We start from the raw sequence: 15,812 nt of genomic DNA, 5'->3' as shown, positions 1-15,812 counted from the left end.
CTTCAGAGTGTCTTGTGAGAGGTGCTTCGGGAGTATGGGGTGTCTGGTCCATTGCTTCAGGCCATTTGATCCTTATACAACCGTTGCAAGAGCTTGGTCCGGATAGCCGGCAATAAGTCGGACTCATTCTTGGCCAGGGCTGCCCTTTGTCACCGATTCTGTTCATAATTTTTATTTGACAGAATTATGAGGTGGTGAACAGCTTTTAGTTGGGTGGTCTCAGAATCTCATCTCTGCTTTTCACAGATGATGTGGTTCTATTGGCTTCATCGGATGATGGCCTCCAGGTCACACTGGAACAGTTCGCAGTTGAGTGTGAAGTGGTGAGAATGAGGATCAGCACCTCCAAATCTGAAGCCATGGTCCTCAGCCAGAAAAGGGTGGAGTGCCCACTCTGGGTCAGTGACGAGTTCCTGCCCCAAGTGCAGGCATTTAGGTATCTCGGGGTCTTGTTCACGGGTGACGGGAAAAGGAAGCGAGAGATCAACAGATGGATTAGTGATGCGGACACTAAACTGATCTGTCGTGGTGAAGAGAGAGCTGAGTTTAAAAGCGAAGCTCTTGATTTACCGGTCGATCTACATCCCTTATGTACCACAAGATGTGGATAGTGACCGAAAGAACGAGATCACAGATACTCGTTCTGTGAGCCAGTCACCCTTCAGAGAAAGGGTGACTGGCCTCTCCCTTAGAGATAGGGTGAGAAGTTCTGCCATCTGGGAGGGGCTCAGAGTAGAGCCGCTGCTCCTCCACATCAAAAGGAGCCAGCTGAGGTGGTTTAGGCGTCTGATAAGGATGCCTCCTGGGTGAGGTGTTCTGGGCATGTCCCACCGGGAGGAGGCCCCGGGGCAGACCCAAGACATGCTGGAGAGATTATATCTCTCGGTTGGACTGGGAACGCCTTGGTGTTCCCCCAGACAAGCTGGAGGAGGTGGCTGGGGAGAGGGAGGTCTGGGCTTTTCTGCTTAGATTGCTGCCCTCGCGACCCGGCCCTGGATAAGCGAAAGAAGATGGATGGACGAACGAGTGAAAGCAAAGTAACCTACAAGATACACTGTGCTCATTCGGACCTTCAATAGTGCCAATATTTTCTGTATATACACTGTCAAGAGAATTAGAGGAACACTCACCTTTTTACTTTTCAAACACAAGCATCTGTACTTGTGAAAAATGTGAACAATGTGTGTTCTTTTGCCACCTCTGTATATCAACTAATAGATGGATAGAGGTATATCTGTATATTTACAAAGGGGATACACCAGTACTGCCACTCCACTGAGTTAACCACAGGATCCATACCTGCCATCAAAAGTGAGAGGATGGATACTGTCTATCAAATTCTTCATAATTAACATTCAATTGATTACTTATAATTATAAATTAGCTTAGACCTAAATGTTGTACCTAAATCATAACCTGTACTGTAGTTACGACTGTTTGGACATTTTAATTTTTTCTTTTTAAATGTTATGAGTGCCAAATAGTACTGAGACTGTTCTGGTGGTGTGTGGTCCTTTATTAAATAACATAGTATGTCAGTTTTTTAATTACCTTTAGCCATTAAATTTCTTTCTTACCTGATTCTCGTCCAGGTGCTCTTTGGTGACGGAGGAGATAACGTACCTCTCCCCTCTGCTGTCCTGATCGCTGCAACACCTCCAGCATCTGTTCTCCATCTCCAACAACACGTTCTGATTGATTGAAAAAAAGCATACAACGTTAAAGAATATAACATTAACCCTTTGTTACAAAAAGAGATGGAATTAATCAATCATGATATAATTACACTATAGGGCCAAAAACTATGTGTGAAACTATAGTTCTTATCACCTGACCTGAAAGTCACATTATGGCTACTTTTGAGATATAGCTACAACCATATCAGTGTTTGTGTATTTGAGGTTCACGTGAATGAATACCGCAATTCATTATTATTATTATTAGGTCACTACTAGCAGTTTGGATATCTACTTGACACAAGAAACTCACCTGAGCCTCTCAATATCTCAGCCAGATAGCAGTCAGACTCGCCAGGCTCCTTGCAGAGCTCCACCACATCTCTGCACAGTGTCTCTGGTGTGATGGGGACTTCACTAAAGTGTTGGTTATTGTTGCTGAGGTACACAGTTAGGAACATCTACAATTACAAAATACATTTTGGTAATAAGAATTCAGGGTTCACGTTCACGTTGTTTCAATAGACTACCTTTAAATTAGGAAGACTGTCATCAATGACAGTAGCTCACTTGAAAAGCAGGATGAGAGATCCGCGTCACTGATTTACAACTGTGAGCTTGTGTATTACTGGGTCTGTACCTTAAAATAATAAAGTACCTTGAGGCCAATTTTGTTGTGATTTGGTGCTATATAAACAAAACTGAAATTGAATTGAAAGGAACTGAGCATCAACAAAGCCTTTTTTATATTGTCATAAAATATAATTATTGCAAATTTTCTTAAAATATCGTGATATAATTTTGAGGCCATATCACCTCCTTCTATAAAGGAGGCACCCTAATCAGATGCCAGAACTACCTCAACTGTCCTCTTGCAATGTGGTTGAACGGTCTACTTCCTGCATGACCAAAAGCTTCACTCTGCTACTCAGACAACCCTTGGATGAGGTTCATTCTGCTACTCATGCTCATATGTTTTGGTTAGTACCCACTCATAAGCATAACCATAAGTAAAACTCAACCAGTAACATCATAAGATCGCCAACCTCACTTTCACAACAGACCTGTACAACATCCACAAACTTAAAATAGTTCCAAGGGCTGTCAGGTTTCCAATGTTCTGTTTAAAGTGTTACAACCAAAATCATTGGAATAGTCCGTTAACAGACTGTGTTCAGTAAAACAGCATGCAACATAACAGTTTCACTGAAAACAAAACCTGCCCTTTTTACCTTTATTGCAGCTTTTGTGCTATTTACAACTATTACAGATATTTGTGGACAGAACTCCCATGATGCAATGAGCCATCTGTTACTCCAGCAGGGTAGGCCCACAGCCAGATTACTTCCCACAGCCTGCCAACCTGCGTGGATGCAGCACTCAGCACTTTTCAGCCTTTACTTATCCTGTGAACTAGGCACTAACCAACAACATGCTCAAAGGCTTATCAGAGCTTCTTCTAAAGGTTCCCATCCACAAAGCTGGTCCAAGGATTAAAATCTTCAACTTGACATCCCTGAGCTGGCTTTTCTCATTTTGCACAGCTCTTTCTGCCCTGATTTCTGTTTTATTCATTCCAGTCAATGTGGTCTGAAAAAAGCTCAAAAGAACAAAAACATATATGATGCATATGCCAACAAGATATAAAAAGGGAGGGACTGAGCATTCAAAAAAGACAAAACAGTATTTTAAGCTAAATGCTACTGCAATGGAGGTGGAGTCACACTCTTCTACCACAGAGTAAATATGAAGAGAAATGAAGCAAGTGTAACCTTAAAAGAAAAGCATGGAAATAGTGTTGTGCAGGTTAAGAGTGTCAGAATCATGAGTTTGAAGCTGGAAATCGAATGTCAGTGCTGAAGTTAGAAAGGCATGGTTGAAATGGTTTGGACATATATAGAGGAGGGATAGTGAATATACTGGACAAAGGATGTTTGAAGATGGAGCTTCAGGAGCCACCAACCTTCCAATTAGTAGATCACCTGCCCCACCTCCTGAGTTACAGCAACCCCCAAGAAGTTCATGGATAAAAGAGGGGGTGGTGTGACAGAAAAGGATGCCAGGGATAGTGTGAGATGAAGGCAGATGATATGCTGTGGCGACTGGTGACGGGAACAGCCAAAAGAAGAAAAAGAACAAGTCCAACCATGTTGTGGCTTACCATGTTTTTGAAAATTGTATATAGTGACCTAATTAACAATAAGATCACTATATCATTATTGGTAATAATATTATCATCTACTATTTATAAGGATAAATATAAATATACTAGTATTCATTTTGCAAACATGTGTGTAAGTTTTCTAAGTCAGTCAGGCTTTCATTTGTTTGTACTCACATTTGTAAAGTTGTTTGTGAAGTACAAATCAGCTATACAAATATTGATAAAATTTGGGTTTGTGCATGAAAGTTTCAATGCATGATTTATGCACACTGTTTGTGAATAAGGGCCAATGTATGCTTGTGCCATCATTGTGGTGGAGGCGTGGTCCCTGGCTCAGCTGCAGGGGGAGGGATGGCGCAGTGAGCTCAAGGGGCAGGGCCAGGGAGGCTGGAGGGCCAGGTGGAAATAATCAACCAAACAAGGTTTCTCCCTTCACATAGCGAGGTCGGACACGAGAGGAGAAGTGTGCGGGCGGGTTGAAAGCTGGCTGGTGTGTGTGCCGAACCAGGGAATTAATACGAGTGCACAATCAATTTAGGGGAAAAAACAGTTACACAATCGAAAGAACGGCGTGTCGGTCACGGCCCTTTACAGTGGTGCCGAAACTCAGCTGGTATGCCAGACTCACATCGCTCAGGCTCCGACACCCTCCCCCGGTTCAGGAGGTACTACAGCGTCCCGGTAAGGAGTCATGGGGGTATGCGCCATGCTTTGGGGGACACGGTCTGCACGCAGAGCCTTATGCACCAAAGCTTGGTTCGCCCCGGGGCATTGCTGAAAGCGGAGTGGGTGAAATGTGTTCATGGTGATATTCACAAGTATCCCAAAGTGCCGCTGATATTGAAATCCAAGGGCAAAACACACAGTTACCCCGCGCCTGTCCCCTAATTCCGGGTACGAATTGAACAGCGTTTAATAACGTGTTGGGGGCAGTATACGGGGAGGCAATCACGGCAATCATGTGCTCAGTGGCGACGTCCGTCACTGATTCCGGGGGCAGAGGGTCTTTGACCAAGTGACAGAAATTGATGATCACGTGGTGCGCCCTGAAGCCGTGTGGACCTAGCCGCTCTTTGTATCATTAAAAGAGGCTTTATCGAGTGAGTCGTGACACTCGCACAAAGGAGACATGGGCAAAGGCCTCCACCTGTAAAACCATTCCTGTTTTAGGTCTGTCTCATTGTTGGCGTGCACAGGTTAGTAATTTCATTAACACCAAAGCAGCTGAAACCAATTTACAACCCTCTTTGTTGTTACAGTACTTGGCCTGGTTAAGGTGTAACAGGAGAAAACGGTATTAGTTCATCTTGGGGGGAACACAAGTATGTGAGCCAAATGTCACTGAGTCATCCAAAAAGGTCTTGAAACAGTTTACTCAAAACCACAAATACAGTTGACCGAAATGAGAGCTCAACTGCAAATATACAAAGGGATAAATTACTGGGCACATGGATGTGACATTCAGTCTTATTGATAATTTCTGACAAATCAGTGGGTACTTCAGTCCACACAGTTTACCTTTTTAGTCACTAACCTGAGGATTGCTTGTCAGAGATTCTATAGGAATATTACCTGAAACATGACTAAAACAATAACTTTCATATATGCAACATTCAATCTTCTTGGTTTTTTGAATTTGTTCATGTGCTTTCTATTTTTTCTGCAAGACAGTAGTGTGAGGAAAAGATGAGAAAACTAAAATGTCTCATGTGGATATAACTGAGAAAAAGTGACTACCATAGAGAATCTGGACTTCAGGCTTTGAAACAAGTCCACAGTATCACCATGACAGAGCTAAAATGGGCAGTTCCAAGCTTGCCAATGATTGGGCACCATGAGGTCACACATGAGTGTAATTTTTTTCAAATTAAATAAAAGAATCTTTTCACTTTAGTCCTAATTACTATAAGAAAGGTTGCTAAGGGCGTTGTTCATTTTGGTCTCGTTCAGTCAAACTGTAAGATTACTCTGCTCAGCAAATGTAAATGAACATTGTCAGAAAGAAAAGTGTAATTTTCTATTTAGCCCCAATCATTTCTCCTGGCCTTTTAGCTCTTAAGAACGATTTTGTTTTATGTTATTGCAGGCTACAGTAGCTGTTCTTGTCAACAGAAAATGGAAATACTCAAGAAATTTAAGTTGCAATAGTGTTAGAAATAATAAAACCAACAAAGGCTCTAACTGAACCAGTGAATGACTCTGAAAGAGATTTAATGGTCTCAGTGAGAAGCCGTCAACCAGCCTGCCTACTGTCCTACATAAAGAAAACTGGGGCAATGCCGTCTTCCTTCAGGTTCAGACAAAGTGGGCCACTGTCATCAGTCACTCAGCTGAGGTCGACCAGGAAACACTGCAGCCAATCAGAGATGATGGAGGAAAGAAGGTTTCTCTTGGGAGTCTCTTGTCATTGGTACCACTGATTCCTGAACATCAACAGATCCTAAAAACAGACTACATTTGTGAGTACGTGCACTTTTTTCACCTCAGTCACCTTTAGTTTCACTTGTAGCTCTGATTAAAATGGGTAACATAAATAGTCAGCTGAGATGAGTAACACTTCACACCAGGCATTTCCATAAATGTCTGCCCAGAAGCACCAGCTATCAATCGTTGCAACCTGTTGTTTGTGAGCAAAACATGTAATAGACACACCGGTCCACTGTGACCATTTCACGCTTTCTCTCCAAAAGTGAAATGGGCATGCATGCTGAAGTTACAGTACCAGCAGGAGGAGATGATATAATCAAGTTGTCTATTTTCTTCCACATTCCAATAAAAATGTACATGTGGCCTGTTAGGTTGGACACTGAATTATCATTAACATTAATTATTAACATCTTTACCATCATAATGCCTTGTTTTCAGCAGCACTAAATTTTGCATCGAAGCACAAACTTCAGAATGCTGACATGCTTGCTCTTCTTCACTGCAGCCATTACATGCTCTTTCAAAGGCATACAGACACACAAACTCTCTCATTCACTAGAACACATAAACAAGCGAACACAGACACTTGCACAAAAACACAAACACGACACACACACCAAATCTGTCATCTTGCAGTTAAAACACTGTAAAAAATCCTTCCAACAAGACAGTACAGGCTGTTTGATTTTATACCACCACAACATCATTAATTTCAATCATAGAGGAAAAAACCCTGTGAACTCCTGGAAACACTGCTGCATTATAAGCACCCATAGTAGCTGAAAGTGGAAACATGTGAAAGCGAGCTGAAATATTAAAAAGCCCCGAAGAGTGAACCTGCTAGTCAACAGGCGGAGAGCCTTAAAGTCCTGTGGCCTCAGCTCCTAATCCAGCCAGGAATTAGAGCTGCATCACGCTGCTTAATACTACCACAACCCCCACTGCTGTATGGGATGAAATTAACGATCCATCTACTGTCTGCAAGAGGTCAACAGCTTCGTCTTAACAATGATCAAAATGGAGTCGCCTCGTAATCCTGTTATTGACTTGCCAACAACTGAGACGTCACAACAGAAGCAGACAAACACACATGGATACATATAGTTCAGCTTTAATCAACAAAAGAAATGTATTACATAATTTTAGCAAATTAAAATCATTTTAAGCTGTTTTTGTTGCTACTCAGATTACAACTGCAAACTCAACATTTTTATTTTATTTTTGTTTAATACTGGTGCTGATGTAGATATCTATGAAAGCACCAATCACTACAAATGTGACAGTTAATAAATCTAAACATTTAACACAGTAGATCACTGATTTAATTAAATAATTTGATTATTATAATTAACAGGACAAATTAGGAAACTCTGTCAAATAATCCTGAGATCAGAAGCTCAAAGCTTAAAAATTAGAACTGAAGCTAATTTGAAACATTATCAGACAAGACCGGGGAAAAGCCAAAGGTCAAAGAATAGTGGTTTTGATCTCAGCATGCATTATTTATAACAGAGTGTTAAATCACAACCAAACTGACTGAAAACACATTTCACTGTCAGTGTGCCGACTGTTTTCATTCCCGCATTCAGTATCCATCCTATTTCTGCTCAGGGCAACATGCTGACAGCTGCCACACTGCAGGTCACATCCCAAATGTTTTGTAGGCACTGTGGAGGGCTGTAGCCATATGGCTACCAGCATCACATGACATACCAATATTGGATAAACAATACACACGACCCCATTGTCTAGGACGCTACCACAGTGAGCAGTATAAACGCAGAATGCTTCCATACATCTATTGTTAACATTGTCTTCTGATTGACTGGCATTGTTTTGTTAGATTATATTAGGATATGTCCCACCTACTCACTAATCATCTATAAAGTCATAGCTTTTGATAAAGTGTATGTTATGATGCTATTGGTGTCTGTAACCCACCAAGTAATTTTATTAGCCTACCTACCAACTTATAATATTACACTACACACTATTAATTAAATCTACCTACCTAGTAACATCTGTCATCAGCAGTGTTTAGCATTGTTTGCGCTTATAAACATGCAGTGTGTGTATATATGTATACATATATAGCTGAGCTTCACATCAGCTCAAAGCAGTCTGGCCATTTTCCTCTGACCTCTGGCATCAACAAGGGATATTACACCAGAGGTCTGCTGCTCGCTGGATACTTTCTGTTTTTCAGACCATTTTCTTTAAACCTAAACATAATCCCAGGAGTTTCTGGAAATGCTCATGCTAGTTCGTCTGGCACCAACAACCATGCAGTGTCACTTAAATCACCTTTCCTCCCTACTCTATCTCTCAGTTTGGACTTCAGCCACTCGTCCATGTCTACATACCTAAATAGATAAATGCACGGAGTTGCTGCCATCTGATTAGCTGATTATATACTTACATTTAAACACATTAGCATATTGGCCAACATATATGGTGAAAACCAATTTTCTTACTGATGTCTGTTAGAGGATGTCAACAAGAAGGTGACTTTTCTACATTTGAATGTTTAGCGCAATTTTATACTATACATTGAACAAGAAAGAAGGAAGTACTCTCACTGTCAAAATGCTTCTGCCTAAAGATGTAAACAAAGCCAGAGTGGGACAAGTCTGACTTTATTGGCACCTTTGAGACCTGAATATCAGCACCAGGGTGATGTTGTAAACTAACATGAAGGTTACAAATGCTTTAGCTCCTCATCGCCTAAGGAATATTAAATAAATAGTGTTCCCATATGACCTTGAATCGTGTGTGTGTGTTAGTGAGTGTGCTAGTGTTAATTTCTGGTCACTGTGGCAACAGTTACCAAGCAGCACAATGAGCTCCACTGAGCTCTGCCTGGAAGATTATGAGGATGCAGTTTAATGAATAGGGCGTGCTGCCTTTTTAAAGGCAGCTTTTATGTAACATTTAAGGCTTGCTTCACTATCCTGAATCACAAAAACTGGTCCTTTTATGCTTTTTTTTTCTCTCTCATATACACAAACATAGTATATGTGTATACTTTTATAGTGTTGGAGGTTTAAGTAGACAAGGACAAAGTCTTAGATACAAAGGTCAGCAAATGTTCAGGTAATCTCTATAGGCTGCTCTAAATGTTCTAAATCTGGTTTCTAAATTATATGTTTAATAATCTCTATTAATGTTATTACAGTTCTCCAAAACATTGTAAATCACAAAATGGTCAATTTAAATATACTGTAATAAATGAAAAACATATGCTTGTAAAGAAAACAAAATATTACCAAAAGTATCAGGTTGAACCTTTTATTTTAAACATAATATTATATTCCTTATCTTCTGCTGGAAAATACTGATGTCTCTTTTTTCCCCCATTGCAGTAAGGTTTTCCTCTCTGGTTAACAGATAATTTCTGTTTCCTGCTTTTTCTTACAGTCTGGACGTCAAAGTTAATATGGAAAACGAACAAAAAAAGACTGACAAAGGTTTTGTTTTGGGTTTTTTTGTTTTGTGAGCCACAGTAACTGTCTCAGCAGAAACAATACTGACAACTTCCACTATTTAAAAATAGAGCTTTGTGATTTTCTTGAACTCTTCTAACTGCAGTGGAAATGCTTTTAATTAAGATTTCTCCCACTTATTCTGAAATCATGTTTCAGCAGTGGTAGCGTATTAGCAGTCCGCTGGCAGTTAGTGGACACCCTGTCTACCTGCAGAGTGGGCCTGTTGTTGATGGGGGCAGTGTACAATGTGGTGTAACGGATCTGGGGCTACTCTTGCTTGTGGGTCTCTCTGTCAGGCTGCCAGAGAAGACGGCGTTAACATGCAAAAGAGCTCAAGTAAATCCAAGTGTTAACAACAATGACTGCTGTGTGTTGCATCTTTGGTGTTTCTTTTCACACGTCTCTCATTGCTGACACTCTCTGCCCTTGTTTCAGTTGTAAGGGTTCTTAAACAGCGGCTTTCTACTCAGCCTGAGCACTCAAAGCACTCATTCACTGATTCATCCGAGCACTTTTTTCTATGCTTAAGTGCTTTCTGTCTAACATTCACATTCCAATGGATGCATCAGTTAGTATCTGCAGACTGCAGCAGCCGGGGATGGAACCACCAACCTACAGATTGGTAGATGACCTGTTCTACCTCCTGAGCTGCAGCCACCCACTTGTCAACCAGTCAACATTTGTTCATTAACATCCAGAAACCTGTAGTTGTTGTGTTGGAGGACACATGGCTCTGAATGAGAGCATAGAAGCCCCACCCATCTGCTGTTCATTATGTTGTTAATGAGGGCAGCCAATCAAGTCGGCATAAGTAAAGTTGTACAAATCAGCTGACCAGGGGCTCGATTTGTTCCAGCGTTCTTGATCCTGTCTGGTTCAGTTATGAGCTAAGCAAACAGTCACATGTACACATACAGCACATACAACATGTCATTAACATGGAAGCTCTTCACTATGAGCGAAGTCAAAAAGTTCAAAATAAACTGTAGGTGGAGCACCATGAAAACGTAATCATAAATTGTCTTCACCCAGCTGAACATGGATATTTTAAGGAAGTTAACAAAGGTAACGTAGCTTAAGCTACAAAGAGCTCGACAGCCACAGCGCAAGCCAGCGGTCTGGGTAAGGTTTAAAAAGATCAAAGCAGTTAGAAGAGAAATGATAAAGATGAGTGAACAAGAGAAACAGGTCGATATCCTGCTGTCTGGTGAATTTACAGTCAGACTAGAAAATGATGCAAGTACCTGACACTACCACTCATTTGCGGTTAATCAATGGTACATTGGTAGCAGAGCACTTTAGTTTAAGTTGTTTCGGTGACAGAATAGCCTGTAAACAATTTACAGAGTTCCGTAATATTTGGCATTGATAAAAAATTGATTTTTGTTTTTTGATTTGTTTTTTCAACTTGTCATTTTTATAAAAATAAAGATTATTTTGAAGTGTGAATCAAAAAAGCTACATTTAGCAGTATAGAGTAGGGCTGGGCCATATTATACCGTTCACGGTAATACCGGTATAATGTTAGGCAACGATAGGAAAATGAAATATCGCGATAGAATGGGAGTAAAACGCGCATGCGCAGTGCCTTTGTTTTCATACGCACATGGCCGATTGTTGAGTGAAACAGATGAACCAGAATTGGTTTGTAAAAATGGTGCAACTTCCGTGATGTGGAACTGATTTGGTGTTTGTCCATCAGATACACAACAAAGCACATTTTTTTGCAGAACATGCAAGCGGCCGTCGTTATTGTCGTATTTGTCGGACTAAGATGCTCTTAAATCTGGGAGTAATCTGGGTCCTAAACTCCGTATACTTCAGGTCAAACAACACTGCAGCATCACTTAGAGTTAAAAACTGTCTAAATTCTTTCATCTTTAATAAAACGATCAGCATTGCTGCTTTACCAGGTGTAACTATAAAGTTTAACTTCCAGGCATCCATGAAAACAAAAGTTATTACATTTAACGGAGTTAGAAGTTAGCAGGAAGCTAGCGGAAGTTAGCTCGCTAGTTTCGCTAGTTACCTAAGCATGATATTGCATGTTCTGACTGAGAGATTTCTGAAAAAAATCAAACGTACAGCTCTGTTATCACTTCCAACATAAATGAAGACAGGAAACTAAACAGCAGTGACGTTTGTAGGGTTACTGAAGTTGGGCTAGCTGGTATATAATGATGTGCTACGTGATCGCTAGCGACACAGCTATGTTAGCATAACATAAACAGTGAAGCTGGAGGACGAACACTAACACTTTTCCACTTATAAAAGTTAACGTGAAGGTTCTTCATGGTTAGAGACAAATGCAATCGCATGGCAGGATGCTGTAAACGGACCAAACTTCAGTCAGGAGAACAACTGAGATAATCCATCCACAATACGAGGTTAGTCATTAATATACTGCAACAACATGGGAATAGAGCAGCTGCCAGAGAATTCAACATTAATGAATCAATGGTACAGAAGTGGAGGAAGCAAGAAGAATGAGTTTAATAAAGTTTGATTTATCTGACTGCTTTGTTTCGCTTAATGTGCCTTATAATCCCGTGCACCTTATGGTCCGAAAAATGCGTAATGCACACTGCAGTTTAATGTTGCAAAGCACCTCTTTTTAACTTCAGTGGATATTATACATGTTATGCTCAGGATATGTCAGCCCATTTCTACTGGAAATGCCTTTTGGTTAAACTTTCAGCAAGGAATTTGCATTTGCACTGTTACATTTTTATAAAGCTTTAATGTACATAAAAACCAGCTTCTTGTTTAAGTGAAAATAAATGGAAGGTTGTCTTTTTGCGCTAGTAATGTTGTGGAGTTGTATTTTGTCTCGCATCAATTATATCGTCGGTTATATCGTTATCGCAAATTTTCAAATATATATCGTGATAAATATTTTTGGCCATATCGCCCTGCTCTAGTATAGAGTATAATATGTGTCACCTTTACACCTTTATTTAAGACAAGTTGTGAGTAAATTGGCTATTGTTTTATAAGAGCTTCCTCCAAACAACCTATGTAGAAATAATGAAGTCAAGAATAGAAGTTACTGTCTATAGAACAATAAATGAGAAGTTCATCTCACCATTTCCTCATTGATAGAGTCTATAAAGTTCCTCTTTTGTCTGCCATCCATTAGTGTGCAACCCCCCCCCCCCCCCCCCCCAATCATTAATGCAGATAACTGTAGCTGAAACACACTTAAATCCAACCAGTCAACGTGTCAGTTATCTGAATTTCAGTGAAATAATGACACTTTGGCTTTGGTGGTCAGTTCACATTACTTCAGATTTGCAGCCATGAGTGATTTCCAGACACGGGACACCAGTGAAGAGTGGGAAGTGTGACATGTGACAAGTACCAGAACACCACAGCCTGAAATGTCAAACTGTTCAGCAGAAGTAAGACTGAGGATGTAGCATGCACGAAAAGGTCAACACTTCTTTTTTCTTTTTTTATTCTCATAAACCAGAAGAGTACCATCATTCCACATGAAAACAATGGTGCAATGCAATGGTGTTAATCTATTATTAGTAGATCCACAGCTGCTCACATCTGGTTGTGACACTGGTTGGTGCAACAGAGAAGTCTGCTTTGTTTGAGTCACTGCAGACAGACACCAGACAACTTCAAATCCTCTGTGTCACCTGCAGTTGGTCCGTGATGAGAGGAACACGTAATCCCTATTCTGTCTGATTCCACCACACTGGCATCTGTTGTCTAACTGATCCTGTTTTTCTGTTTAAGCTTCCCCACATTGTATTCAGCAGATATCTGCTAGATACAATGTGAGGGGTTAAAATTATATATACTCTGTAACAGAGTACTGTAATACATTTAACAGTGAGTCATAGTAATGTTACTGATCAAGTTGCTTACAAGTTGATTTCAGTTTGTGTTGATCAAGGAGAAAATGTGAGAACACTTTACAATTTCTAAGGAGTGTGAATGTTAAAGAAAGTTACTTTAATTTTCATTGCATGACAGCAGGCACTGTGCAAACTGCACCCAACGCAAAGACACAATATCAACACAAAGCAAACCGCTAAGAACACTCCACCCATAGCCATGATTTAAAGCTGAACGTTTGCACATTAACACAAATTAAAACTACACCTAATATCGTTATTTTCAAACATAAATATACTGCGTGATTAAATATTAACTGTGTTATATGTAGTATTTATCATTACATTACAAAGTCGGAGGAAGCGAAGTAGCCTACAACAAAAAATATTAATTTATAAAACATGACGTGTTATTTCGAGACACATTCTTAGTTAAAAATGCTTTCCAGGATTCCACGAAGATCTCAGTGCGTGGTCCTATAAATTTAATTCGTGATGCAGCTATGTAAGGATGTGTGGTAGAAAGTTGAACTCGGAGCTTCGCCCTCAGATGGTGGTGACAGTTGTGCATGAATGGGTCATTAAGGCAGAATGTGATTTTCCACTCACCGGCATCATGTTGGCAGGTCCCCGCTCTGTCGCATCCACTGCAGCTGAAACCATCAAAGCTTACACCGTCAACCTCCTCTGCTGCCCGCCTCTCTCTCTGCGCTTTACTGTCACATCACATCTATGTATATTTTTTTAGATTTCACCTCCTGCTCGACCTGTTGCAATGGGCGGTACGGTGGGATGCCCTCTGGAGAAAAAAGGCAGGTCGCTTTCAGAGAGAACTACATGCAGCTGAAGGAGAGCAGCGTTTACACACCAGACTGCAGCTCTTGATGATCTGAGCAGAAAACAAAGCGCGGAGAGCCGAGCTGCTGCTCTCCTGCTGCGCTCCTAATCCTATCAGCTCCCAGCATCTCACTAACGAGGCTTGGTTTTGGAGTTACTCGATCATTAAACAGGAACAGCACTTCCGGTCGAATCTTTTCAGAATTAAAGCGACTCTTTCTCCAGAGTATGTTTTTAACGTGTACATTTTCGATTTGTGGGGATCAGAGATTTAAACCACCGTGATACTAAATAATACACAGAGTTATGAAAAAATTAAAATTCTAGCAAAAGAAAACAAATAAATAATAGACCATCAGTGATAAATATCCACTTTGCTCTGAGAAAAGAAATTTTCACATAATAATACTAGAGAATACATTTACAGTGAGTGTGAAAGGTTCTCTGTCTCTCTGTGTTACAGAGAAACAGGCTAATCAGGGGATTTTGTTTTAATCTTTCATATTCACAATTCTCATGGAATGAACTGGAACCTGAGGTGATGGACAAATACATACATACAGCGCTCTAATTAACTCTGTCTGCTTTAAGTTCCCTCACACATGAGAAAATTGGAGTCCATTAGACAGATATGACTTAAACCACTGTGCCACAGTACCTTTAATATCTATGACATGTTCTAACAACTGTAATAAAAAGTGTGGTCAACAGTGTCAAACACTACACTGTCTAGCAGTACAGAGGTAAGTCTACTGTCTGAGGCCACAAGATCATTTGTAACCTTCATTAACGCTGTTTGTGTACAGTGAATTCTGAATCGATTCAGTTTTATTTATATATCACGAAATTGCAACAACAGTCACCACAAGGTGCTTTATACTGTAAGGTAAAGACTACAATAATAGAGAGAAAACTATCAAATGACCTCCTCTGAGCAAGCACTTGATGACAGTGAAAAGGATAACTCCCTTTTAAATGGAAGAAGCCTCCAGCAGAACCAGACACATTGATGGTTTGGTGGAAGTTATTATTGAACACAGAAAGATTTTAATTTGTTAATGCAATTTCATTTATTTTTTAAAGAAACTTGTTAATTCATTAGTAGTGTAACGTGCGGTGGAGATGAAGCCAGCCGCGGAGGTGTGCAGCTGGGTAGCGAATGAGCAACAGCTTCTGACTTTCCAAAAAGTACTCATTTATTTACAATATCAAAAATAAAAGTGCTACCTCTACCACACATTACTAAAGAGCACACTAGTCCGCGTACACACGGGAGCATCCATTACAGGAGGAGTGCGAAGAAGAACAAAAAGGGGGTGACACACCAGTCATGAGACAGGAGGCGCCGCCATGTGGTCATACACTGCATTACAAT

The 15,812-nt window shown here is 40.4% G+C and overlaps 2 protein-coding genes across 2 annotated transcripts in view; both read right to left on the bottom strand.

The window, feature by feature from the left end:
- Window positions 1-14,565, bottom strand: part of LOC101482513 (apoptosis-stimulating of p53 protein 2) — a 38,596-nt gene extending 24,031 nt beyond the window's left edge. The window contains exons 1-3 of the mRNA XM_004572631.3: window positions 14,210-14,565; window positions 1,990-2,137; window positions 1,578-1,691 (exon numbers count right to left, since the gene is read on the bottom strand). Of these exons, the coding sequence (XP_004572688.3) occupies window positions 1,578-1,691; window positions 1,990-2,137; window positions 14,210-14,263 (316 nt within the window). The 5' untranslated portion in view covers window positions 14,264-14,565. The remainder of the gene's footprint in view (window positions 1-1,577; window positions 1,692-1,989; window positions 2,138-14,209) is intronic.
- Window positions 1-15,812, bottom strand: part of LOC101483893 (galectin-related protein) — a 94,250-nt gene that overhangs the window by 2,915 nt on the left and 75,523 nt on the right. The window lies entirely within an intron of this gene.

This window comes from Maylandia zebra, linkage group LG6 (assembly GCF_041146795.1).
Source record: "Maylandia zebra isolate NMK-2024a linkage group LG6, Mzebra_GT3a, whole genome shotgun sequence".
NCBI lineage: Eukaryota > Metazoa > Chordata > Actinopteri > Cichliformes > Cichlidae > Maylandia > Maylandia zebra.
The sequence above is the reverse complement of the archived record's forward strand: the minus strand, read 5'-3'. Positions and strand labels throughout refer to the sequence as shown.